Raw genomic sequence first — 25,226 nt, 5'->3', positions numbered from 1 at the left:
GTCTGCTTCAAAACAATAAAACCAGAAGGAGAACTAGAACTGTTCTGGGACATTGTGAAATGAGCTCTGTCTGGCACCAGTGTTCCCGAGGACTGTCCAGCGCGGGCTGGAGAGCTCTGCAGCCTAGGTTTCTCCCAGGGCTGTTTCTGGTCTCCACCACTGCAGGAGCTGAGCTTGGTTCACTCTCCTCTTACCCCAGATGGAAAACCTGTAGTGTGGAGAAAAGAAAGTGGGGCCGGATTCATGCTTCCCGTCTTAAACCAAGGTGATTTCCTGCACACTTGGTCTCCTCCGTGCCTGACACCAACGCAGGGTCCCCTCCAGCGGATGCATCAGCTCTCTGAGGTGGATGGAGAAGAGAAGTCAGGCTCTTTCTGTGGACTTCAGGGAGCTCTGCACAGCTGGGGATGGGAGCGGGCTGTGTGCCAGCCGGCCTGGTGCTGCCCTTGGCCCCGCAGAGGCGCCGTGTGCCCCAGCAGCGGGGACAGGGAGGTGAAACAGTGCCCGGCTGGCAGGCAGTGTCCCAGCGTGGCCTTGTCCCTTGTCCCCTCGCTGCCCCAAGGCCAACTGCAGCCAATCCCCGTGCACCTTTCCGCAGTAATACTTTCACTTGTCCGGCTTTTAGCCCAGCCAGAAAAATCCTCCCCGTTTTTTTGGCTGCTGAGATGGTCTGTTGGAGCCTGCCTGTCTCCCGGCTGCTACATGGAAATGTTTTAGCTGCAGCGGGTGTAGGGCACATGTGATTCTTGTTTGTGGGATGGGACAGGACAGCATGGAGCTGGCTGCTGCTGTGGTGCTCGTAGTGCTCATGGAGGTGTCCTTTGGGGCTCAGGACCTCTCGCAGCTGTGGGGTGGCAGTAGTGGAGTCACGGCCCTGAGGGGTTCCTGATGCTTGTGGTGCTGGGGGAGCCCAGGAGATGATTTTTTTTTGTTTTGTCCAGGCACCAAGCAAGAGAAGAGCTCCTTTGCTTTGAGGATCTCCAGCCCCTTCTGTTGGGTTGTGTTTTCTCCCCTCCTGTTAAATGATGCTGCTCCGAGGGATGCAGCTAGCTCAGGGGAGATGCGTGGGCCGTGCAATGAACATTGCAAGCTACTTTGGTTTTGATTTCAGTTGCAGGGGGCTGTTGTGTGTATTTGTGAGTCACTGAAAGGGAGGGAGGATACCTCCAGAGTGGAGAGCTCATGGTACTAGCCAATGCAAGCCTTCATTGGCAGTAAATCCAGTGATGCAAAGAAGTAAGTTCACGTACAGAGCAGGGGAGTTGGAGGTATACAGATCGTTACGCTACCTGCGATCTCTTGGCAGCAGCCAGCAGAGTTGACTGTTTGTTCTAAAGAGTTATAAATAATTTTGTAGATTAAAATGATTGATTATCCTTGGTCTAATATTATTTAGTCAGAGCAAACAGTGCTGAGATTTACCAGCCGCGCTCTGACCTCCCAACCCCAATCTGTTTGCCAAAGCCTGTGCAATTATTTGATTTCAAAGCTAAATACTCTAATCTCTCCTCTTCTCCTTTTGTAACTGCATAGCCGGACGGCTCGGCCTGATGCGGGAGGGCAGACCTGGAGTCCTCGTGCCCCGTGACAGGTCCCTGGGCAGAGAGGGTCGAGGTGACGCAGTGGGACGGGGACCTGGTGGTCGCGGTGTGACCGGGCTCCTTGTCCTCCTCCGTGGGTGCTGCCCATGCTTCCTGGGCTGAGCCAAAACCCTGCTACATGGGGAGAAAAAGATGCTATCACATGCTTAATAATGGACGAAGGGCTTTCTCCGGGTAAGGCAGCGGCGGTCCCTGTGCAATCCATGGGGATGTGATACGCTGTGACTTGTGCTGTCCCGTTGAGCAATCGGCAGCGGTTTATCACAGGCTTGGCTCTGCGTCTGCCTGGCGCTGCCCCGGAGCAAAGGGTTGGCTGGGGAGGTTGCGGAGGTGGGGTGGGCTGGGCAGCAGGAATCTGCAGCTGCAGAGCGATGTGGCAAGCTTCGCCCCCGTACCCTGCTGCCCCGGGGCAGCGTGCGTGCTCGGGAGGTGACCCAGAGCTGCCGAGCCTTCCTTCCTCGCCAGAGGCTTGGTCGCTTCTGGCTGGCTGGCTTCGTGCTTCCTGCATCACGTGGACGTGTCCTGGGCGCGAGGAATGCCGTAGGAGTATCCGTAGGCACCTTCCCCTCAAGGTCTGTCTGTGTTTTGCTTGCGTGGACACCAGCACCGAGCTGTCTGCGGCAGGTCCTGCCCTTCAGCTCGGACACGCCGTGGTGTGTGGAGGAGAGCTGGCGAGTGGAGGAGAGCAGCTTTGATGTGGAGGGAGATATTCCAGGGCCCGAACCTTATCCTGGCCCGAGGGCACTTCAGCCTGTGCCATGCCATGTGGGACCCACGTGTCGGGTGTGACGTGGCACCGACACAGCCCGGGGCAAGGGCTGATGCTGAGACACAGAGATCCGTTTACGCAGGACTTGGGCTGGAAATCAAGTGAAGGTTGGGGAATTCCTTGGGACAGATTGGAGGGGAAGGAAAAGCAGACACGCAGCCAAGCCCCTCCTTTCATGTCTAATCCCGTTCTGAGGCCAGGAGAATTCGCGATCCCTTACAGGACCAGTCTGGCAGTGGACTCCCAGTAGCAGGGACATTCTTGGAGTCTGTCTGCACTGTGGGGGTGTCGTGTCCTGGTGCTGGATGGCACAAACGGCCGCTCCATTTTTCATTCTGGGCACAGAGTCATTGCTTGTGACCACGGATATGCAGCGAAACCATCTCGGGCTGTGAGATTGTGTGTAGCTGCTAACAAAATATGTTGGCACACACGTTGTTCAGGTGTGTCGGAGCAGACTTGGGGGTTGGGATCTGTTTGTGGGGTGGTGGAAGGCCTAAACATGACCGAAAGTCCCTTGGCCCGTATCCCTGCTGCGAGAGGACAGCCCTGCCAAGAGATCTCAGCCTTCCCTTTTCACACTTCCTATCCTGACAGCATCTTCCTCACACAACGTACTGCCGATTAACCTCAGCCCTGGCTTGCGACATCGCTGCTCTCCCTTTTCGGGAGGCTGTCACGTGCGGTTTGGCAGCACGATGCCTCCACGGGGCAGATCGGAGCGAGAAGCTGGAGGCGATGGAGCCGAATGCCCACTGCACATCTGACCTGCCTGCGTGTCCAGGAGGCGGAGGAGAGAGATTGGTATCTGGAGGAGAGACGCAGGGCTCGTTTGGACGGAGATGTGCATTCTGAACTGCTCGGGTGCGATTACAGCAGTGCCTTGATAGCACCTGTGCGTGCTCGTGCAGTCCCCAACAAATCTGTGCCACGGTGCTGGGGTGCCTCGTGCGCCAGGGATGAACCCTCCGGTCGTGTCACTTTATCAGAGGTGCCCAAGGTGGCATTGCCAGCCTGAGGCCGAGGTAAGAACAGCATGAGGCCTGTTTTTCACCTGGTTGGGAAGAAAGGAGGCTCTGGTGGACGGTGGGAAGTGCTGAGCACAGACCTGGACCGCTGTCTCCTCCTTGCAGCGCCAGAGCCCAGACGTGGGTTTGTCTTGGGATGGGCTCAGGCCATGCTCCTGTGGGTGCGCAAACCTCAAGGGCCATTAAACCTCGCAGGGCTTCCAGCCGAACCAGCAGTGAGCAGGGAATTTCAAGAGGCTTCTGGGCCCAGGGGTGAGCCATTTGAATACCTCGGGCACCAATCCAAGCAGCGAATGCATATCTGGTTGTTTGCTCAGTCACAATCACTGGCTTTGGGGAGTGTTTTTTTTTTTTTTTTTTCCCCTTCCCCCCCCTCATTGCTGTTGAGCAATTTGAGCTTTGCTGCAGGGACACGGGGTGTGAGAAGCTGGGTTTTCGCTGCTGGTTTGTGGGGGAGCATCTCCCCGAGCCGGGGCGCTGATGCGGGGCGGCTGACACAGGCGTGACCTGGGCTCGCTATTCACACTTGACCTCCTTCCAGCCGGGGCTGGGTGTCCATTACAGGCTTTGCTGAGCCCACCCCGCGCTCCCATTAGTGTGTGTGTGCCTGTGCATGAGGATTAGAGCTATTTAGCAAAGCGGTTAGTGGGGATTAGAGTGAATTAGCACAGGGGAAGCACGTCTCGCAGGAGAGCCTTAGCTTCGGGAGAGGCAGGGAACGTCCTCCCGGCCCTGTTATGAGGGGCTTGAAGGCAAAGCAGCCCACAAGTGAGATGCTAATCCCATAATCAGAGGGATGCCCTGGCTCATGCGATGTTTGCAAGGAAAATTAGGAGTGTGTAGGGTGATAAGGGCCTGACCACCAAATGAAGAGGCTCGCACACCTGGGCAGGAGTGGCTGGGGCACATGGAGAGGATTTTTGCTGGCTCTCTTGGCTGCACCTCTTCTTAGCCTCCCGCCGTGGCCACCTGCGAGGTGCTGACCCGCGGGTTCAGCCTGCACACGCGTGGGCTTTGCACGGGTTGAATGAAACCCGGGCTTTGCGGTCAGGCCAGCCAGCGTGTTCGGGAAAGGCTTGCACAAGTTTTGAATCATGATGCTCTGAGACGTAAAGCCAGAGGAGTTGTTTCGAAGCTGCTTCACGAGTGTTTGTTTGTGGGGGGCTCTCGCTGGGTTGACAGTGATGCTGCTGCAGCTAAACCGCTGCGACCAGCCTGCCTCATAGCGTGGCCTAACCTCTGCCATTGCTTCATCTTGGTGGAAAAATCTTTCTGCTTGCCTTCGCTGACTGCTTTGCATAGTTTTGACGGGTGTCGTTAAACCTTGGCCGCGTTTGCTAACCCCAGAGTTGGCTGCATCTTCTCAGTGCTTGCTCTTAGCCATCTGCACTCCTTCCAGCAGCCAGGACAGGGAGGATGGAGCGACACCCTGCACCAAGGGAAGCCCAGCTCCCAGTTGCTGCAGGAGGACAATCCATAGGTCCTGTGCTGCCTGCTGAGGCGGGGGAAACTTTCCCATAATTGCAGTGAACGTTGACTCAAACCCTGTGGTTTTGCTTTGCTTCAATCCAGGGGTTTCTCTTGTGCTTCTCCCCCATGAAAGCCGGGGAGGAGCGAGCCCCTGTGACTGCAGGGGATGCCACTTTCCCAGGATCTCTGTCCAACACCCACATTATAAAGCCGTGATTGAGGGAATGGAAAAAAAAAAAAAAAAAAACATTAACAAGGGCAGCAGGCAGGCTTGGAGGGCGAAGCAGGGTCTGCCGGTGAGCGTGATGGCACTTGGATGGCGGGTGAAGCATCCTTTCACCAGCCGGTGCTGCTGCCTGCTTCCTTGGCAGCCGCACAAAACCAGAGCCAGAAAAATCCTGACACCCCCTCCCTCCCTTTTAGGTTGCTCTGTGTCCCATTTTCCTCTCTATCCTTGCTTTAAAGCTAGTCCTCTTCAGAATGAGGATTTTTGAGCTGAAACACCCTGGTGGTGAGATGGTCTGGGGGGCCATCACCCTGCGGGTGAGAGGGACTTCTTCCCCAAGCCCTTCTGCCTGCGGGGCACAGCCTGGGATGGCAGGGCTGTTCTTGTGTTTCCTGGGGGCTTTGGTGAGCAGGGCAGGGAGGTGGAAATCCAGCAGGTTTGGAAATCCAGTGCCGGGCAGCTTTTCTCTGAGTGCAGGACGTGGCAGCAGCTGCTAAAGCCCTCCTGCCCCACCGTGCTGCAGTGGGCACACGGCTGCATCGAGTACCCTCTCAGAAGATGCTCTAAGCCCTGTGAGCCCGGCTGCCTGTCGCAGAGGGGTGACACAATTTATCCCAAAGCCTGAGGCTGAACAGCGAGAGCATCCCATCCCAGAGCATCCCACCCCGACAGCCAGTCCCACCCGCCTCTTAACCTTTCCCATTCCCCACTCGCTGTGATGCTCCAAGTGCAAACTTGGAAGAAATGCTTTCATCTGCCTTTAGGAAAGACAAGTTTCCAGGCCCTTTATTTAGTGGGAGAACTGGCCCCCATGACACACGGCATCTCCATAAGAAAGCTGCTGAATGCCGGAAGAAAGCTGGCTTTGTTGTTCTTTTTGCAGCGCTAAGCAGTGCGGGCTTTCGGTTTCCTCTCTTGTTTTTCTCTTCAAGCCCAGCTTTCATCTCAGAGTATTTATTTTTCACTGCTTGAAGGGGAAAAAAAAACTTTATTTTTCTTTTTTTTTTTTAAAAAATGTATTTATTTTAAATTAAAATAGCAACTCTCAGTCCCCTTTGTGCCATGCCTTGGAGAGAGAACGAGGGCCGGTCTCTGGCAGGGTGCTGCAGGAAGGGGTACCAAGTCTCTCTCCTCTCCCTGCCCTCTGTCCCTGACATCTCCCTGTGCTTGTCCTTCCTCCCCAGTCCTCCTTGTTCCCCAATTTTCCCTCTATTCCCTTTTTTCCAGCTTTCTGTCCCGTTTTTCCTTTCTTCCCCCTGAGTTTCACTGCCCTTTCGGTCCAAGGAGCCCTAATTGGAACAGGCCGGCTCCGCTCCTGCTTCCTGCGTGGGAGTGAGAGGCTACGCTTGTGAAAACAGTTCAAAAGTGCAGACAAATTTTTGCCTAATCCTGCCTAAATAACTGGGGCTCAGCTGGGGTTATGCGCCAAGGCGCTCCTGCCCTGCTGCTGAGCCGGGTACCTGGGAAAGGCAAACCTTGCCCTGGGGGGGAAAACCTGAGATGGGAGGTGGTGGGAGGTGGTGGGAGGTGATGGGAGATGGTGCTGCCATGCCCCGGCTGCCTCTGCTCCATTGGGGGGCGTGGGAAGGGTCTCAGCTCCCGGCCCCCCTCTCTCCAGCCTCCTCTCTTCCTGAGAAAGGTTTCTCAGCTGCTGAACCCTGCCAGCTGGGAGACTTTGGGAATTGTCCGTGTTTCAGCCTCCCCCATCACTAGCTCTACCCTAGTTTTGCTCCTGGTGCCTGTGGTAGAGGAGCCCCAGGGTGGTGGGTTTGGGTGAGCTGGAGATGGAGATGGAGAGGGCTGGAGCTGGGTGCTCACAGGCTAAGGTAGGAGAGAAAATCCCTTGCTGGGCCTCTGAGAAACTCATTTCACTCCATCACAGGCATCCAGAAGTGGAGACTTGTGCAGGACCGTGGGCACCTCGAGGTGGGCAGCACTGGGACAACCCAGGGGTGGCAGAAGCCTTTAGCTGAGGAGGACGATGCTGTGAGTGAGGCTTCTGGGGGACACGGCCTCTTTGCTGCCCCGAGGCCTTTGGTTGCCCTCCAGCAGAGCCAAATGGTGCTTGTAGGAGCATCCCAGAGCTCTGGGTGCTCACAGGAGCATCTTGGCTAGCTCAGGACACACGCTGGGGCTCGAGGACTGAGCTCTTACGAGGAATTCAGGAGTAAATCAGCAGCCGTTGGATGCATGGTCCTGGAGAGCTGATTTTCTTGACTTGACCTGGTTCGATGCCATCACACACCTTCCCCAAAACTTACCCCATGCCTCCTTCAGGCCTTCAAGGTGCCCCAAATCCTGGCAATGCCAGCAGGCTGTGGGATTTGCCTCCACCCCAGGAGAGGAGGCTGGGCAGGGAGCGGGCTTTTACCTGCGACAGCAGCGTGCTGGGTTCCTGACCCGGGTGTCCATCCATCAGAGCAAGGGCAGGAGGGGGCTGCCGGGTCAGCTGCCCCCGCTCTGACCCGCTGGGCATCCATTTACACGCAGGCTACTGTGTAAAATTGCGGGGACTGGACAAGGCCACACTGGGGCTTTTGATGGGAAACAAAGTGAGTGGCTGCAGGGAGCTTAAAGGGGGCATTGACTCCGAGTGGAAATTCGGGAGAAAAATGACTTTGCTCCCATCCTCCCACTTTTTTTCTTTACTGTCATTTATTTTGCTTATGCAATCAGATGCTAATGTTTTGACGTGCAGCGGAGTCGCTTGTGTTTTAAGGTCAAAATCCCTAAAGTTTGTAAATCGTAGCCCTTTAAAAAGATCAGAAGTGTAGAAATAGTTTATACATGCGGAGCCTGGTGAGAGCAGGATAGGAATTTGGCTGGGAGATGAACTCGGTGATCTTGGCCTCTTGGTCCGTTTGCCGTCTGGTTTTCTCACAGGCTCCACGTCCATCTGCCCAACAGCCAGCACAGCGGGGTGGTGGGTTTGGGGTAGCTCCCCTTTAGCTTAAAAGCCATGTAGGGATGCAGTGCTCTTGGCCGTGGCAGGATTGTTAGCATCCTTTTGCCCTTCTGAAGTTTGGTCCCCAAGGATGTCAGGGAGCTGGAGGAAGAGCAGGGATCTGGTTTTGAGAAGCTTCCATGGTCTTAAATTGAGCCCCCAGACCCCTCCTTGCTTTGCAAAGCTGCAGCCACTTGCATAGATGTCCCTCCCTGCTTTCCCACCGTGTAAGGCAAATTACTTATCTCTGCTCTACACATGCTGGAGATGATGTGACATAATTTTCCAGAGTGCCTGCAACTCCTGTTAGTATTTAAAACTCAAACCATAATACCCTGCCTGGTCTCCCAGGAGGAAAATCAAATGCAGTTCCCTGTCGGTACAACGGCAGCAGCAGGAGACGTGGCATCGAGGCAGCATGCTGCACGCGCGAGCCGTGTAGATGAGGCTTTAATGGGCGTCGTAAAAACGAGGCAGCAACCCCAGCCCGGGATGCAAAGCTGGCCCCCGCTGCTGTGCTTGCTTTTCGGATTGAAACTCGACATTTCCCAGCCAGGCTTGGGTGCAGCAGCTGTGCTCAGCGCTGGCCGATGCTCTGTGCCCGTGCGTTCCTCGTGAGCAGCCCGTGTGCATGCACGCGTGTGTGCGTGCGTGTGCTTTGTGGGCAGTGGGAGGTACACGAAAGGGGACATTTTATTTATGTAAGATTTGATTAAAATCTTGGAAACGGGTTTCAGATGACAGTGAAAGCTGAAACCAGGGGAGCTAAGCCTGGCCTTGCTTTTGTTACCGAAGTTCTGCTTGGCTCTGACCTTTGCACAGCCCAGGCTGCAGGCGAGCGGCTCCTCTGTGGGCGCTGGAGGACAGCACCAGGGCTCGATCCTGCTGCCAGGTCCCTGCGCCCAGCAAAGTCACACCGGGCAGAGCAGGATAAAGCCCTTTGTAATCTTGGCACACACAGGAATCAGCAAAGAAAATGCCACCGAGGTAAATTCAGTATCTCAAAACCAGTGAAAACCAGTGAAGGCAGAACTGAGATAAAAACTGTCCATCCCCCCCGTCCCTCCTCCCCCCCCAGCCGCGATCACGCAGCCAGGACTTGTCCACAAACACGTATGCAGAGCTTTACAAACCCATTTAATTTTACACATGTGAGCTCTTCTATAGATGTGGGACACTGCTGACTAAAATTAGGCTTCTGCAAGCGTTTGCAGGCTTGGGGCTTTTTGGCTGTTTTGTGTTCTGAAGAAATTTCAACTAGCGGTCTAACAGGAAAAAATGCAGATGATGTTTCAATTCTGAATTTTCCCAACGCAACTTGTTTTGAAGGAGAAGCCTCGAAATGCACATTTTGGTTTGTTTTGGTGTTTAAATAGAAAACCTCCTTTGGCACTTGGCCTTTTTTTTGAATTTGAAAATAGGGCGTTTGCTTCTCTGGTGACCTCTCTCTGGGAATCGCTTTTAAGTGTTCCCTGTTTTGACATTTTGTTTGTGCAGAGCTCAGCGTTCACCTAACTAAACCGAAACCCTATCCCCCGCTACTGAAAAATTGAGTCCGCTGGCTCTGTGCAAACCCCAGCGCGTGGATCCTGCAGGAGAAGGCAGGAGCGATGAGCGGTCGGTGCTCGTGTTGCAGAGATGGAGCAACACTTTTGCACGGCCGAAAGCCTTGTCACCCCCCTTGCCTTCATGGTGTGCCTAAGGAGGTCATCTTTGCACAGGTCTTCGTGGGTGATTCAGTGTAAAATGGGGTTAGAAACGTTTTCGTAGCCTAACTCTGACTCATCTTCCCATAGCGACTGGGAGCAGCGAACTGCCGTTTAACCAGCCGCGGAGGGGAGCAGATTCCTGGGTGGTCCCTGTAACCACAGAGCACAGAAAGCAAAGCATTAAAATGTAACATGAGGATGAAGGGAAAGGGGCACTGAACCACTTTCTCCCAGTGTTATCTCAAAGCAGCAGATGGAGAACAGAGATAGGGAGGGTGCCTGCTCATTTTTCCGTGCCCTCTCCAGCCAAATCCAGTAAATAATGAAGTGTAATTTGCCAAATAGCCTTTGAATGTATTATTTGCTTTTGAAGGTCCTGATACTTCCACCATGGCAGGCGATCCTTGATTTATGTGGTGGGGTTGGGGGGGAGGATTCAGGCCCCCAGAGGCTCAGTGTTGGGCATTTCACTGGCGCTACCTGAACAAAGAATCATTAGGTGAGGGGATGAGTAAGGTTAGGGGCAGCTGGAAACAGGGGAGCTGATTTTGCAAATCTTTTACTTGGGGACAATAGGTGGAAGGTGCGGAGATGGAGGCAGGGAAGCAGCTCTGTAGGGCTGGGTAGATTTAGGGTGACTCTTCAGTGTGGTCAGCCCTGGGCTGTGGGGCCAAACACGGGCGCTTATTGACACAGCCCCAGGTCATCATTTGGGGAAAAAAACCCAGCTGTGTGGAGTTTCGGTGATACCTGCAGGTTTGGCTGCCTGTGAGCACAGCAGGACCCCTCTGCTGGGTGGCTGCACCCCAATTCTCCCCGCATCGGGGCCACCGCTCGCAGCCAGCACTGCTGTGCGGGTGTACGGGGTTGCTAAACCAGAGCTTCAGTTGACGCGGGGCGACAGTGGCTAGGGTTTCCACAAACCAGAGAGTACTATGAGTTTTGATGTTCATGTCCAGATGTTGATGAAAACACCAAAAAAGCTTGTGCGTATTGTCATTTTTCCACTGAGAACAGTTTTCATTGAAAAATTTCCAGTAGGCTACAGAGTTAAACCAGCCTCAGGCGGAAGGATTACAATGGGGCTGATAAAGTCCAGTTGTTTGAGATGGTGAATGTAAGAGGCTTTCCTTCTCTGCAAATGATGGTTTTCAGGAATGCCTAAAATATATGAAAAAGAGCCAAACCTTTTATTCAGAATGAGGAGTTGTTTTTTTTTTTTTTAAAGAAAAAAAACAGTTGCTTTTGTTTGTGAAACTCTTTGGCTACGAATATCCACCTCCTTCCAAGTAAATTAGAGAAAGGAAAGAAAGAGAGGAAGACCTTTGCTTCTCATCAGGACTGACTCCAAGGCCCGGCTCTTGGCTTGGCCCCGCGTCTCCTATGGGGGCGGCTGCGCGCTGCTCGGTGACTCACTCCGAATCCGCCGTGCTATGGCCTTGCATGATGTAACTCTGTGCTAATGTGGGATTTTCCAGCTCTTTTGTTTTCCCTCCCTCCTTGAATGGGTTTTCTGCCGGTTCTTCATCATGCCTCATCCTGCTGTGAACTTACTTCTTCCAGGATTGCCTGTTGATTCTTCGAAATTACTTTTTTCCTTTTGCTTTTCTATGGGCCGGGATGCCCAGAAGTGGTGCGGTAATTGGGGGATGTTTTTATCCATGCTGTCTTGTTCACTCTGGTGTGGGACCCTTTACCCTCGTTGGTGTCTGGCACCTCTCAGCTATCTCCCAGGCTTCAGAAGCCACCTGGGTGATGATGCTGGGTAAGCTGTTGTCTGTGCTGGTCTTTGATACCACCGTCAAATTTCCAGTAGCGCATTTGTGGTTGGCTTGCAGGGAGACCACATGCACCGTGTAACCCAGCTTACCAGACAGGGCTCGTCTGTGCCCTTTAAGCACACGATTCTTTTTTCTTCTGTGTGTAAGAAGTCTGGTTATGGACTCTCAGGGCTTAGATTTTGTGCTGGAGGGTGTGAAAAACTTCAAAAGCAAAAAATGAATGGATTGCTCATTTTTTAACAATCCAAAGGACAGTGTAATGAGAGGACTTCTGTTGTCTTTCCCAATCCTTATGAACGTTTTTCTCTCCTGCTTTTTTCAGATATGGAATGTGCAGATGTGCCTTTGTTAACTCCCAGCAGCAAAGAAATGATGTCTCAGGCATTGAAAGCCACCTTCAGCGGCTTTGCAAAAGAGCAGCAGCGGCTGGGAATCCCCAAAGGTAAGACACGGCTTCCTGATGAGCAGCTGTGGTAGGCACAGAGATCGTGTCCGCCTGCCAGGATGCCCTGCCCCACATCTGCCATCCCTTTGACTGGTTCCCTCCATGCAGCATTGCCTCGTTTATAGGCAGCATCAGCTGGAAAAATCCAGACATAGAGGCAAAACCTTTCAGTACTGCTTGCAAGCTGTACCCCTCTGACAGACTGTGCCTGTCTGTCCTGCTAACAGAGTGAGATAACCTCTGCTGCGAGACTGCTCCTGCCACTTTGTTGAGACTGAGATTTCTATTTACAAGTTATGTCCACTGTATGGAAAAGCAGCTGGGACCCTTTACAAGAGGCTGATAACAGGGAAACCAAGTAAGATGTGGGTGGAAAAAGGAATCAGAGAAGCGTTAGGATTATTAGAAGTCCCAAACAAATCCAAAGCTCATTCCTTGTATGAAATAAGTCTTCAAATAGGGCTGATCCAAACTGGCTGTAGATGTAGTGTTCCCCCACTGCATATTGCCCTTTTGCCAATTGATTTTCGGTCTCTACAGGATGAGGCTGTGCAGGTGCTTATCCACTTGTAGCACCATTAGTGTCCTGTTTTCCTGGAGAAATGGCTTGTGCTTGCTCGTTAATGGATCTTTTCTACAACCCTTTGGTGCAGATCCCCAGCAGTGGACGGAGACGCATGTGCGGGACTGGGTGATGTGGGCAGTGAATGAGTTCAGCCTGAAGGGAGTGGATTTCCAGAAGTTTTGCATGAATGGTGCTGCCCTGTGCGCCCTGGGCAAGGAGTGCTTCCTGGAGCTAGCGCCTGACTTTGTGGGAGATATCCTTTGGGAACATCTGGAGATCTTGCAGAAAGGTGAGTCCTGGGGTCTCCAAGGTGAATAGCTCATGCAGTCCTGGCTACTCTGACTTTGGGCCTTTCCAAAGAGCTTGGTTTACAATCTGGCTGTGCAATGAGGTGTTCAGCTTGGGCTGCAATCCCAATAAAAGCATCTTTGAAAGCCTAGCTTTCCAGTAGGGTTTCAAATGGGCATCCCAACCAGCTATGGGCAGTGCAAATCCTGGCACTTGTTGAAAGAGGAAGGGTGTTTACGCCAGCCGCCTGGCCGGGATCCACAGCAGGCAGGGACACTCTGCCTGCCTGGAAACGACGTTGGGATTTTCCAAAGCATTCTTCATCAGATCGTTCAGCTCCTGCTGTGAATTTTACTATTTCCTCCAGTGCAACTAAGTACAACAATATCACCGAAATCCCACCCTAATTTCCCAGTTGCAATTGGAAGCGGCTTTTCTTTGTTTTATGTCTCATGAGTGTAATGGCAATGAGTTTGAGTGGCTGTGTCCCACACAGGAAGGAATGGCAGAAGCCACCTGCAAGCATTTGAAGGCATTAAATTATTTATTTTAGTTGGGTAGGGGAGATATGCATTGATTTTAGGTGTTGATTTGGATGGCGTGTGGCTGAAGGATGCAGAAGCAACGCTTTTCCCACCTAGGATGGTTCCTACAGAGTAGGTGAAGATTTTAAGACCTTTAACCAAGTCAGGAGCAGGAGCAGCAGCAGCAGACCTGGGTCCTTCTCTAGTGTGTTCCTGTGCAGAGCTAATTGCCTTCCTGGAATATCCCTTGTGCTGCCTTGCTGACCCTGCGTGCTTGTCAGTGGGCTTGTATTGGTGACAGGAAGGGGAGGGGAAACAAAGTTATGCCTTCCAGGAAACCATTGACAGATGGATGTTAATTGCTGATTACTAATTTTACTGCTACCTGTGGTTTGCAAAAGGTAAACATGGCTATTCCCAGGCTCTGTGTATGACAGGCTGTTTTTCTGCTCTTTGTTTGACTCCATATCTGTTCAGTTCTTCTCGTTTTGCATGATTTTTAATGAGTGCTTATATCAACAGCAATCAGAATAACCAAACAAAGCAAAGCGTTGTGGTCAGTCCAGTTTCTACTTGCTGTAAGCCAGTGCTTGTAACACAGCTCTGCCTTCCTGCAACCCTCCTTCATTTGTCTGTGCTGTAACCCACAGCAGCGCGATGTGCTGCAGGTACCAACTGAGGCATCAGGGCTGGGTTTGCTCCCAGCCCTGCTCTTCCTGCAGATCCCCCAAGGCACGCAGATGAACTTGGCGATGCAGATTTGCTAACTGTAAAGTAGGAATCATGTTTCCTGATCGCACTGACACATGCGGGTGCTCAGATGCTGCAGTTATGAGGGTGCAAAAGGTGTGAGGTAGATAAGGGCTTTTACAAAGATGCTGGAAATCTTTCCACCTATTGCAGCTTTTCCTCCAGAAGGATGAAAAAGAGTAAGACGATTTGTTTGTCTCAACACTGTTGGTGTAGCCCTGGGAACCGAGAAACCTCCGTTCAATGTTGTTTTACTGGTGACTTTGTCACTTCTTGCGTAAGTTATCTGAGCCTTAGCTTCTATGGTGGGTTCTTAACACATTTCCCAGAGGGGCAATATCTATGAAGTATTTGGAGAGTAACTGAGAAGGGCTTCCAGGAAATAACCAACTTCACCCCAAGGACTAATTCCTGTTGCCTGTAAGTCATGGGACTGTCTTACTTGTGTTACATCTCCAAATGCCAGACAAGGTCTGTTGTGCTGGTGTTCCACAAACAGGCTGCAAAATGGCCTCTGCCACATCGCTCTCCATGTGAGACAAGATGTGCCTCTCCGTTTTGCAGCTGGGGATGTGAAACATGAAGAGATCAACGTTTCTCCAGGCTCACCTATAGCGTCACAGTGCTGGTGAGACCACAGCAGCCAACTGGCCAGTTCCCATCTCTCCTGCCTTCCCCAGTTGCCCACCATCCTTGCTCAGGGGTGTTGATGCTGAGAGTGGTGGTTAACCCCTCGATGGCTGGCATTACCTGTGGTGGTGTGACTGCTGGAGTGGGGTCATGCTGGGACAGGCTGTGACCTTGTTGTCCCTCCTGCTAACATGCCTCCCTTGTGAGCTCTTTCCGAGAGAGTGACTCATGTACCACAGCCGGCTCAGGGTTTAAAAACGGCAGCAGATGGGCGACTTTTCCCTGCATGGATTTGGGTATTTTCAGGCCTATTTTTCCAAATTTCTTCCTAAAATAAGCTCCTCAGTTACCAGCAGTCAGCAGTGCCCTCCACTTGACTGTAAGCATAGCTGAAGGTTGCTCTCTTTCTCTGTGGTCACCCACCCTGCCCCTTGGCAGACTCCGTGGGGAGAGGAAAAGAGAATTTCTCATTAGGTCTCTCTGTTTGCACAAAACCTCCTTTTGTTAGAGAATATTTTCCACCCTGCAATCCCCAGGAGAGGGCCAAAATTAGGCTCCTTGCAAGCAAACGTGCGTTATCTTCGGTTCACTTCTCTTTAGCTTCAGCAGAAATAAACATAACCCAGAGTTGTCTGTGGTTTTTTATTTATTTTTTATTTTATTTTTATTTTTGTTACCCTCTGCAAAGAAAATAAAATCTCCCATGCTGGTATCTCTGCCCGCATGCCGTGCTGGAATGAGTAAGGTGTTAATGGAAAAACTGGTGAGGGGAGGAACAGTGCGGCTTTTACATGGGAAAGCAAATTCAGCGCCAAGCCCAGGAGTACCAAAGTTCTTGGAAAAAGCAGTGGAAAGCAGAGAATCTGTGGTTTAATGTGATATTTGCTCATTCTCAGTGAATCACGCCTATAGAAAGGTTAAAATTTGCGGTGCTGCCTGTGTATTCCCTATGGAGTGTGCATCAGGAGCTGGTTAATGGGCAGGGTGGCAAAACTGCTCTGAGCATGGGATCCTCCGCTTTCATCAGGTGTAAGGTAAAGGTGCCATGTAGGCTGGGAATTAGCATTAATTTAGGGTTGTAGGAGCTGGTTTGGTATGCGTTAACCCGCTCAATTGCTCACACCTACTGCTGGTCTAAAATAGGGGCTTTGTCAGGAAAACAGGTGTCCTTGTATGGTGGTTTTGTTGTTGTTGTTTTTGTTTTTTATGAGCTCATACATGTAACTGTAATCAACAATCCTTAAAAGAAAACAAAAAGAAACAATAAATAATTTCCGTGCTTTCTTTAATTTTTAACTAGCTTTTCAGAACCACCTGGAGCCACTGATTGAGACGGTTGTTGTTTCTACTGTTTTGTTTAAATTTATGCATGCCTGCAGCAAGAATTCCTGAAGGAGCCCAAATGCATCGAGTACATGTTTCAGTGGGATTTCAGCACCTAACTGTGCACTTCTGTTCTTTGAACGTCCCAGTTTAACCCTGGCAGGGGCATTTTAGGAAGTTTCGACCTTGCAAGTTTTGCAAGGCACGGTATGTCTATGGACATGTGACATTTGCTTCCTTTTCTTCTTTGCAGAAGAGATAAAACCGTATCCCGCAAACGGAGTGAATGCAGCATATCCAGAATCCCGCTATACTTCAGACTACTTCATTAGTAAGTCTCACTTACTGTTATCATTATGGTGCTTCCAGGTGTAAAAGTGCCCCCTATTAGAGGTTTGTCTGCATCACATGAGGACTGCACCGTGCAGTTACTTCCCCTTCATGGCAGAGTGTGCAAAATGTGTAACTCAGTCTTCCTTGCTGCTTTGGGTTGACTTATGTAGAAGCCATCGTTATTTATTGGTAGCTGCCTTGATATGCTCTAATGTGACTTTGCAAGCACTGTTAGTTTGACAGCGTATTTCAGCAGACCTGGAAAGCCAGGTCCTCCAGAACGTGGAGAATTTTTAAAAACTTAACAAGAAAGGTGTGGGGTTAGGGGAGGAATGGGGCAAGAAGGCTTAATTCTGGATTTCTAGGTACAAACCTGGCAAAGAAAGAGTTGAGTCGTCAGTCCAAACTCCTGCACTGCCCATTGCCATTGATTTAGAGATGTTCTTTAAGAGAAAAGTATTTGAGATTTGTAATGTATTTCATGAACCAGCAAAAGAACCCCAACCAACTAAACAACAACAACAACAAAAATCACTTGAATTGGGATTCCAGGTTCTGGAAGGTGACTTTGGAAGTTACTCATGTATTGCAGTCATCAGTGAAATTTCTCTTACCTATAGCTCTTTGCTGAGAGTATGCTCTTCATGGTTTTTCAGCTTCTCCCACTACCAGCTTGCTTGAGAGGACTTCAGTGTAATTAATGATGTCTTATTCTTTTAAATCACTGCAATTATAAGGCACCGTCTGTAAGTAGCTTTTAGAAACCTCAGTCAAAAGTATTCCCCAATTGTGCCAGGTGTTTTATATCCAAAGACAGTCTTCTCCTGCGTCACAGACCCTGAGTCTTACTGTGCTGTGGAAGACTGGAGAGGCAGTGAGCAGTGCTCTGGTTTCTTCAAGCTGATCATGTTTGCTTTGCTTTCTGACACTCCTATCCTGCCAACAGGTTATGGCATAGAGCATGCACAGTGCGTGCCTCCCTCCGAGTTCTCCGAGCCCAGCTTCATCACAGAGTCCTACCAGACCCTCCATCCCATCAGCTCGGAAGAGCTTCTGTCCCTCAAGTACGAGAACGACTACTCAGTCATCCTGCGTGACCCCGTCCAGACGGACTCCCTGCAGACAGACTACTTCACGATCAAGCAAGAAGTAGTAACGCCAGATAACATGTGCATGGGGCGTGCCAGTCGAGGTACAGTTGGGCATCTCCCAGGGCTTGCCTGGGTTCTTGCTTTCTCTACTTATATGAATCTACAAGTGCTGCCTTCCCCTCTGTAGAGATAGTCCTTGACGGGGCCCAAAGCCAACAGGCAGCCGTGCGATGCCAGTAGTGAAGCTGTTTCCCTACATGTATCTCGTATGGGGTTGAACTCCCAGATAATTCCCTCCGGGGGAGACAAGGTGTTCCTTGTCTCTACTCTGCTGCCTGTTTTTACATCTGCGAAAATGTAGCATTTCTGGCTCTGTACTTTGATGTCAAACTTGAGTGACGCTGAAATAGGCTTTAAGGTTATTAGGGAGGACAGACTGCTGCGTGGTTGTATAAATCTCATTTTCCTAGGAGACCAGGCAAAAACCCACAAATCCTTCACAAGTTCTCATCAGGAATTACTGTCTGAGGCTATGAAAGGTTTTACACTTGATGATCCAGTCTTTATGCATTATCTCCGTTGAGTTTGATGGCTGTTTGCTTGAACCGATAATCTGTTCCAGTGAACCCAAGCCTTATGCTTTGTTAGGAGACTCAGATGTCATGAGTTGGGTCAATGACAGAGCTGAAGAACCCCCTGAATCCTTGTGCTACAACCCCACATCTCCAAAGAGTTATAATTATAAGTACATGATTCCTGTTTGAGTCGATGGGCTTTAAACACCTAAACACGTTTGAGGATCTGAGGCCAAGTGCCTTTTCAATTAATATTAAATTCTGAACACATGGGGCCCAGATGCCCAACTATTTTGTAATTACATTGCTTAAAACGAGGCTGAGGATCTGGCTCACAGTATATATTCAAAGAAACAGCTTAATCCATAGAGCTCAAAGTCACTTACAAAGGGGTATCATTATCTCCAGATTCCAGGTAGGGAACCTGAGGCATGGGGAAGAGATCTGACCTGCCTGCGATTGCGCCCTGAATAGAATCCAGATGTCTCTATGCCTAAAATTCATTATACTAACGTGTTGCTGTGAGCCGGGTTTGATGTTGAATATTTAAACCCATTCATTCATCCAGCACCGAGAGCTGAAGATGTGCTGGTTCCCTGTGAAAGCTGGAGCCCCTTTGCAGGCCTGCATCGCATATGCCTTGCACAGCGGCGCTCATTTTTTGTTGCTCATTCTTTTTCAAGTCTGGGAGAGCTAATGACAGGAAAGTTATTATTTGTATTATTACCTCTGCTTCTGCTGGTTGAGTGTTAATATGAGAGAGGTGACTTGGATGATATAGTGAATCAAAAGGGTAGTGGTGTTATAATTCTAGGTAAGCTTCTCTTTCTGGGATTACTTTTCTGGCTATCTTTCATCTCTGTCTTTCCCTTTTCTTGAATTCTTTAACATTTGTGATTTTTTAATAATACTCATTGAAATGCAATGATTCAGGAATGCTTTTGCAGTTATATTCCTACTGGAAAGCCTAACATGGTTCTAAGGGAAGGAAGAAAGAGACCTTAACCTGGCATTGGGGACCAAGTGCCCCTGGTTTTAGCAGACACTTTAACTTACTGATTGTGGTCGAAGAAATGCAACAGGCCCTGGCCATGCTTACACTAACACTGAATTTTAGCCACCCAGAAGGGCCTTTGGGTGGCATAAATACTCCCAGAGTGGTATAAAGAAGCCTTAATATAAACCAGAGTCCAGCTTATTTATGTTTACATTCACATTTACCTTCCACTCTTTTATAAGGTTAATCAGTCGCAAAGTCAAACACTTAAGCAAGAGTCAGGGTGAAGGTTTTCCAGACAGTCGCCTTTCGCCTTTCTTTGTGTGGGCAGCAAGAGCTAATTTTGTGATTCCCTGGGAGTTTTTTCACTCTGCCTTATCAGTGAAGGCGTCTGGTTAGAAAGCGTAGCTGCCAAACTCTTAACAAACTTCTCCTGAGTAGGTGCAAGGCGTGATTTGCAAAAGCTCACAGCTAGGTCAAATTTGGGTGAATTTTCAGTGAAACAGCAAAAGTCACGTCCCCAGCACTGAAGCTGTTCATCTGGCAGACTTTTATTTCCTTTTCTAAAAGGGATCATACCCCAGGACTTCTCAGGGAAGTGGTTATGCCAATGAACGTGCACAAAACGGTGTTATTTTCCCCTTACAGAATTCAAGTATATTTTGTGAAGTCCTTAAACAAAGAAACAAATAAATAAATAAATGAATTTAGCGTGGATATTATCAGGAGAATCATTTTGAAGCGTGGACTCGCTAGAAGTAACTACCAGGAAGGCCTTTAAGGGGAAATGTTGGATGTAAGACTATGTTCAGTCTAGTGAAATCATGCTAAGGGGAAGGTGAACGTAAGCTGGAATCCCAGGCTTACAACACTACTTGATTTGGTTGAAGAGAGAGCATCTTTTTAGGATGAAGGGGAAGATGCCTGTAGCTGAGGCCAGCAATCAGGGCAGAGCTGACTTTTTGGCACAGCTCTGCACCCACAGTAGTTAAGCCTTTTTGCAGCAAGTGCTCTTCAAACTACAGCACAACAAATATTTGGGGGAACGTGCCAGTGTCCTTCCACGTTCCTGTTCCCCTGTGATTTAATATCTGGGCCCAAGCTGTGGGTAGTTCTGCCAATGGAAATTTCTCCAGGAGCTCTTGCACAATCCCAGCAGCTGTTTTTAGCCCAGTTTGGGAAATTAGTGAACTTGAATGATCCTGTTGCACTTAGTTTGTCAGTAAAGATGTTGAGCAATCGTCAGTGTAAGGGAGATCAGAGAGAGCAATTTCAGTTTGTTCTTCGGATCCTTTTTTAGCTCTCTGTTTTAAGTACAGAGGGTATACTTGTGCTGTTTCCTAGAGGGTGTAAATCAGCATAGCATTGCTGAGGATCTGGCCTCTCATGTTCTGCTCTTTACTAAAAATACCCTGGAGAGTAGCCTTGATACAAGCCAGCTGTGCTCACCTTACCAGAACTGGAAAAATAGCTGTTTGAGCTCTCAGCCTTTTGCTCTCCTCCTCCATCAAATCTGCTGCTGTTTGGGGATTTGAAGGTGGAAGTCGGTTGTAACATATGGCAATAAAAGGCTGCTGTAGAGTTTTGTAGGAAATGTGAAAAGTCAAGAAGCCGGGTGTCCGGTGCCCTTGAACATGCCTGAGGAGCACTTGCACAGGGCTGGCAGTTCCAGTATAGGACTTGCTGCAGAAAGATACAGGTCTGCAATATGAGCAAGAGGCCGTGCAGTTCCCATGTTTAGGCACCTGAACCAAGCCCCAAATATCTGTCTAAAGCAGTTTGTTTCTCTGCCATTGCCTTTTGAAAGGGAGGGCAATTTCCAGTTAGCCCCCGACATCTCTCTCTGATAGAGTCAGGACTGAGCTTTTCCCCAAATTCCGCCTGCCTTGCTCTGCTGCCTGAACTTTTCCAGGGCTCAGATGGCCCTGCTTTTGAGTTGTGAAGATACCAAAGGTATCCCAGTTACAGGGCTTACTTTTGAGTTTGGTTGGATGTGAGGTGTGGTGTGACAGCAGTGTTTGCCTGGCTGCCTTCTGCCTGTGCTGTGGGCAAATGAAGCATCCCGCTCATAGCCACAGCCAGGTGGAGCATCCCTGTGCTGGCCAAGCACCTCTCACATGCCCTTCCTTCTACCCAGGTAAACTGGGTGGCCAGGACTCCTTTGAGAGCATAGAGAGCTACGACAGCTGCGACCGCCTGACGCAGTCCTGGAGCAGCCAGTCCTCCTTCCAGAGCCTGCAGCGCGTCCCCTCCTACGACAGCTTTGACTCGGAGGACTACCCCGCCGCCCTGCCCAACCACAAGCCCAAGGGCACCTTCAAGGACTATGTTCGAGATCGGGCCGATATGAACAAGGACAAGCCTGTCATTCCTGCTGCTGCCCTCGCTGGCTACACAGGTAGGATCACGGTCCTTGGGAAAACACCTCTCTGCTGGGCACCTCAGGTAGAACCTCTACTTTGGCAGAGGTCAGAGCTTCCAGGGTCTTGGTTTGCCCAATTTTGCATCATTGTGAGTGAGGGTTTTTGAGATGTCCCAACCACATGCATGTGTGCACACGTGGGAGCACCCCCCAAAGCTGCAGGTCCTTTGAGTGGGGGTACTCCAGCCCTCACGGAGGATCGAGGACACAGCTGAGCACGGGGCAATTGATGCTTTGTGTTTTCGTTTACACCTGGATGCCTCCTGGTTGAGTTTGGTGTAGGAGCTGGTGTCTGGTGTGTATTGTTGAGAACACAAAGTACTAGAGAGCCTTTGTTTCCCCATCCGCCACTTTTATGCAACGTGCTGGCCACGTGCTTGTGGTTTCCCACCTCAGGCAGGAGTGACTGCGTTTCAGCACTGCTGTGCATGATGCAAAATGATCTTATCCCCTTTCAGCAGCGAGGACGGACTGTGCTCTGCTCTTTGTGTTGGTGAGAGGCAGGAATGGGACAGTGCCAAAGCAGACCCAAATATTTTCCATTCCCTGCGCTGGGAGAGATGAGAAGGTGATAGACCACAGAAACTCTGGCTTTTTATGTGACAGCCCTCCAGCAATCTGGCCATCTCTTCTCCCCAGAAGAGAGAAACCTAGTGGGATAGGGCTTCATGCTAATGTTGGGATAATCCTTTCCAGTCCTTCCGTGCCGTATCTCTTCCCTGAATTGCAGGTAGAATTTGTAGGACAGACTCCTGCCTGTTCCTCTCCCTTGTTCATACTGAGCCCTCCTGCCCCAGCTGGTAGCAGCTGTGGCCCAGAGGAGCCAAGCAGTGGAAATAGTTTGTGCAGATAAAGATCATCAAAAGGTTCAGAGCAGATCCTGAGGTGCGACTGTCCCTGAAATCTCCTCCCACGCACAGCTCGTCTTAGGGCTGATATCTAGTTTTTGTTGGGGGTAAATGCAGAGGGGAGGAGAGGTGGAGAGATAATTTTAGGAGCTATGTGTAAAAAAGGAAGTGGTTTGTTGCTATAGCTTTAGTTAGAAAGAACGCTTAGCCTGGCCTGCTGAATGAGCCAGTTTCAACCAGGTCTATGCAAAATAAAAGTGTGCTCTGCCATTCCTGAATGGTTTTTGGCTGGGGGATGTGGAAGGGAGAAGCACGAGCAGTAGGAGGGGCTATGCCCCCAGACACCATCCTCTGCCCTGCCACAGAAGTTGATGTTCTTAAGAAAAGAGACTGGTGAGCACTCCATGCACTTCTTTATTCCTCTTCTCTCCTGATAACGCCTTTCACCAGGGCTGTGGAAGTGTTTTGGGTGCTCGGTGCCTGGGCAGCAGCACTGGTTGCTTTTTAACAGCTGGGGAAACTGAGGCACAGGAGCACTGGCAAAGCTAGGAGCTGTGCTGCCCAAGCTCCTAGCTGCTCCAAGCTGCTTCCCTCCCTGTTTGCTCTGGCTCCTGGAAGAGAAGCGCTGCCCCTGTGGAGAGGCGGCATTCCCACCCCGATCTGCCAGCAAAGAGCTGAAGCTGGAGCCGCTGTTTTGCCAGGGGGTATTAGCACCCCAAAGAGTGTCCTTGGACTCTTGCCGCCAGGAAAGCGAGACCTCAGTTAACGCAGTGCCAGAGCACACTTCCAAAGGCTTTGCGCCACGTAACTTTTTCCCTTGCCTCATTTCAATCCCCGTTTTGAGCTGGGACGATAATCCCTCAGCCCAAGCATTTTGACATGATCAATAAGTTTTTTTCATTGCTTCACTTGAGAAACTTTAAATGGGGGAAAGGAAATTTGGAGGTTTCCAGAAACATCGGCCACTTCCAAATTCTTGGTTGCAGCACTTGCCCCAGAGGCTGCTAAGCAGTGATTCAGTGCTGAAACCACTACAGCCTGCATTCACCATTGGGAAATACCTTTGGACAGATGAGTTTTGCAGATGTGTGACTCCAGGGAAGTCCTCTGTCCCTTTTTAAAGCCTACTGACCTGTCAGCACCTTATATTTTCTGTGCAGAGGGAGCCCAGCATGGGTGCAAGGCAAAGCCAGGCTGCTGTGAAAGCAGGTCACAGCGAGAGCAAGTGAGAACATGTTGCCTTACAGACCATAGGAGGACTGGGCCCTCTTGAAACTGCTTTGCAGTAGCATATTTCTGCAAAAAAAATTAAAAAAAAAATTGAGGCTGGCCGTGGAGAAGTGCTGGACCTCTCCTGGGCCAGCTGAGCAAGGACAGTGGGGACTCTCAGGCAGAACTCCTGGCTTCTTCTTCTTTTTATTTATTACTATTTTTTTTTGATTTGCTTTACTTGCCGTTTACTCAGGGGAGGAAGTGCTGTCTAGTGGCTAGAGCAGAGGAACTTGAATTCTGGGCTCTATGCAGCTTGGTGAGGCAGTGGAGCCTCCAAACGAGCAGAGCAGGGGGTTACCAGCCCAGTGTCACCCCAAAGTGCCTGAGACCCCTGCTTCCCATTTCTGACTCGGGTGATGCCTTGAGCATGTGTCCAGTGCTGGGCATCCCGTCGCCAGCCTTTTGGAGCACCCAGCAGACACACCACGGTGTCTCAGCGTGAGTCTTTTAGGACTCGCAGAGTGAAAACGGGAGGGCAAAGCCTGGCAGATGGCGTCCTTCATCTCCAGGGTCTCTGGGTTCACTTTAGGAACCTGACAATATCGTTTGGGTTTTGTCACCGTGCCTGTTTTGCCCGTGGCCCTGGGAGGTGGCACAGTGCTTTATCGCAGCCGCGGCAGATCGCTGATGGTATCTGCCCTAGGAGGCGCATGCTTCGGTGAGAAGGTGCATTTTGGCGGAAGCGCCATTTGCGTTTGATGTGTTCTTCACCCTGCTCGCAAGCAGCTTTTCAAAGCTGTGTTATCTGCCCCCACATCTTGACCTAATTTAACAAGTTGCCATGGTTGCTCAGATAGAGGTTGATGCAATTTTCTTATCTTTTTTTGAAGGAGAGATGTAACTGCTCCGGAGTTGGTGAACTTCAGTTTCCATAGCTGCAGGGAGGGCCAACTCTGGACACCTTGGGTTTTGGGGCAGCCTCTCTTGGGCTTGGCCAACTTGAGTCTTACAATGAGCCAGTTTTTTTTTTTTTTTTTGTGAAATGACCTAGGAAACGGAGAGAGAATGCATCCGGGGTGCATCAGGACGCATCTGCTCTGCAGGCAGATGTGCTAGGTCTCACGTTGACTTATCTGAGCGGGTCTGTGCAGCCGCACAGCGTTTAGCGTGGGCGGGTGGCTCGTGCTAGGTGCACGCTGGCACACAGATCCCTCCATACCCGAGCTCAGCTGGGTTAAAGCGAGCTCAGCTTCACCTCCCTGCCACCTGCACCCTGCCTGGGGCTGCGCTGTAGCCGGATCCTGCAAGCTGTTGGCTCCAACAAGCCACCCTGATCCCTTGTGAGACCTGGTGGATGAACACCAATAGGCCGTAGCAGAGAACAGTGCTGCCTGTGGTGTGGGTCTGACCGCACTGGTCTTCGGCCTTTCTGCCCTGTGTTTATTTTTCCACTCTTCTGACCTACTTGTGCTGCTGTCCTCGGTGGTGCAGGTCCAGCGGAGGTTCAGACCCTGTGCTCCTGTGGTGGTTGGCTATCGGCGCCCTGGGCTGAGTTGCTTTCGGCTTTTCTTGAGCACCTGCGTGGGTTTGGAGCTGAGATGTGCGTGTTGGCTTTGTGGCATGCAGGGCTGTGCAGGCTGGGGCTTTCCATCTCGCAGTGCTGCCTGTGTTGCTGCAACGCCCGAGCCCTGCTGC

At 50.7% G+C, this 25,226-nt stretch overlaps 1 protein-coding gene across 1 annotated transcript in view; it reads left to right on the top strand.

The window, feature by feature from the left end:
* ETS1 (ETS proto-oncogene 1, transcription factor) overlaps positions 1–25,226 on the top strand; it is a 48,484-nt gene that overhangs the window by 11,760 nt on the left and 11,498 nt on the right. Inside the window, exons 2-6 of the mRNA XM_084301425.1 lie at positions 11,851–11,970; positions 12,627–12,827; positions 16,307–16,384; positions 17,333–17,578; positions 21,187–21,447. Coding sequence (XP_084157551.1) covers positions 11,851–11,970; positions 12,627–12,827; positions 16,307–16,384; positions 17,333–17,578; positions 21,187–21,447 — 906 coding nt within the window. The remainder of the gene's footprint in view (positions 1–11,850; positions 11,971–12,626; positions 12,828–16,306; positions 16,385–17,332; positions 17,579–21,186; positions 21,448–25,226) is intronic.

This window comes from Netta rufina, assembly GCF_964035555.1.
Source record: "Netta rufina genome assembly, chromosome: 25".
Taxonomy (NCBI): domain Eukaryota; kingdom Metazoa; phylum Chordata; class Aves; order Anseriformes; family Anatidae; genus Netta; species Netta rufina.
This window is presented reverse-complemented; position numbering and strand designations above follow the sequence as displayed.